Source organism: Artibeus jamaicensis, unplaced genomic scaffold (assembly GCF_021234435.1).
Source record: "Artibeus jamaicensis isolate MK-2021 breed Jamaican fruit bat unplaced genomic scaffold, CSHL_Jam_final contig_601, whole genome shotgun sequence".
NCBI classification, from domain to species: Eukaryota; Metazoa; Chordata; class Mammalia; order Chiroptera; family Phyllostomidae; genus Artibeus; species Artibeus jamaicensis.
This window is the reverse complement of record NW_026521902.1, coordinates 2,560,436-2,562,096: the sequence shown is the minus strand read 5'-3', so window position 1 is coordinate 2,562,096 and position 1,661 is coordinate 2,560,436. Positions and strand designations below refer to the sequence as shown.

The 1,661-nt window shown below is 46.8% G+C and overlaps 1 protein-coding gene across 1 annotated transcript; it reads right to left on the bottom strand.

Annotated features, from left to right (window-relative positions):
- On the bottom strand, positions 1–634 carry LOC119041247 (translationally-controlled tumor protein-like). Its single transcript, XM_037134473.2, has 2 exons — positions 383–634; positions 1–186 (listed from the first exon to the last, which is right to left on the bottom strand). Exons 1-2 carry the CDS (start codon positions 632–634, stop codon positions 1–3), a joined length of 438 nt encoding a protein of 145 aa, XP_036990368.2.
- Positions 635–1,661: the final 1,027 nt, after the last annotated feature.

Here is a 1,661-nt window from a genome sequence, read left to right as displayed (position 1 = left end):
TCAACCACAGTCCTGTGGAACAACCATGACATCTGGATTCATGTTTTCACCTATAAAGAGCTGGTAATGTTTGAAATTAGCAAGGTCATGCTTACTTTGTTCTGCAGCCCCTGTCACAAAAGGCTTTACTCTTTCTGGTCTTGACTCTTCAAATTTCCCTTTGACTGATTTCATGTAATCTTTGATGTACTTCTTTATCTTTGTAATTGTTTAATATGTTTATAGATTTTCATATGTTTTATGGATAGAGAGAGAGATATCGGTGTGAGAGAGAAACATTAATGGGCTGCCTCCAGTATGCCGGACCAGGGATCAAACCTGCAACCATTCGGTATATGGGACAACACTCCAACCAGCTGAGCCAACTGGCCAGGGCTTTGATGTACTTCCTGTAGGCTTCTTTTGTGAAGCTAGTTTCCTGCAAATGATGGTTCATGACAATACCAACACCAGTGATTACTGTGCCCTTGGGGTCCTCAGCGGAGGCATTTCCACCACTGAGTGAGTCATCCATGTTACCCTCTGTCCTACTGACCATCTTCCCCTCCAGGCACAATCTGACTGTCATCTCCCAGATGTTGTAGATGTGGCAGAACACCTCTTTGTGCCTGGTGAGGTCCTGGTAGATGATCATGAAGGAGTTTGAAAGGAAATGACAGCAGCTTAGACCAGACCTCATACAGGGGTGGCACTGGGTTGGGTGGGGGGTTGGGGAGCAGGAAAAAAGCTTTAATTTCTCGTTCCGATTACAAAATACATTAGAAGCACATGACATAGAAAGTGGGCCTCTCCAGTAATTTCATTTCTGACGACAAACCACAGAAACAGTTGAGTACCTGGCCCATCTTATCTGTAGTGGGATGCTGATGTATAAACACACTACCAGCAGCACATGTAAAATAAGTAGAAATGTTTGCTGCCATCACATGATTTGAAGCACACTGGCCTGCAGAGGATGGAGTGGGATGAGGGGGCTTATGCTGTGCTGGGGGAGACCCACTGCCATCCCTGCAATGTTTCTTCAGCTCGGGTTGGCTGAAGGGGACAAAAAGCAACTGCAAAAAAAACAACAACAAAAAAAAACAAAACACTTTGAGTTGGCTTTCCTCAGGCTGGGAATGAGGGCAGAGAAGGGGAAGATAGAAGGTGGCAAGTCATTGTTGTGGCAACAACAGAGGAGGCCAGTGAGGCAAACCTGTGGGAAAGGGCTGCACACACCCCATCCTCAGTGACTCCAGGAGAGGGCCAGCCAACCTCTCTCTACACCACTGCCACTCCCACCACCACTGGTGTGGTGCTAGGACCAGAGGTCAGGGACCAGCTCCTGCAGGTGGCACACGTCAGTGGTCCTCCTGGACATCTCCTCAGAGCAAAGCCCTTTCCAGAGATACAGCAGACAGCTGATTATATCTCTCTCCCCTTTTCCTCCAGTTCATTCCCCCTAGAATAAGTGGGCCGAAAGAACAGGGGACCTAACTTACTTAGGAGGATGTCTCAGAAAACCTGTTTGATAAATGTATGTTTCAACTAGACTTGAAATGCATCCTCTCCCCAAGTCATCTTCCTAAATGTGCTACACATTTCCAGGTGTAATTTCATCCTGGCATCACTATTTTTGGCTACACATTCTGCAGCCCAGGCTCCTTCCTAACACCTTGTTA

What these genes read in the sequence shown, in the direction of transcription:
- LOC119041247 (XM_037134473.2), bottom strand. Translation starts at nt 634, where the DNA reads ATGATCATCTACCAGGACCTCACCAGGCACAAAGAGGTGTTCTGCCAC. An exon ending in AAGAAGCCTACAGGAAGTAC is followed by an intron (nt 187 to 382) that starts ATCAAAGCCCTG and finishes ATAAAGAAGTAC; the next exon opens with ATCAAAGATTACATGAAATC.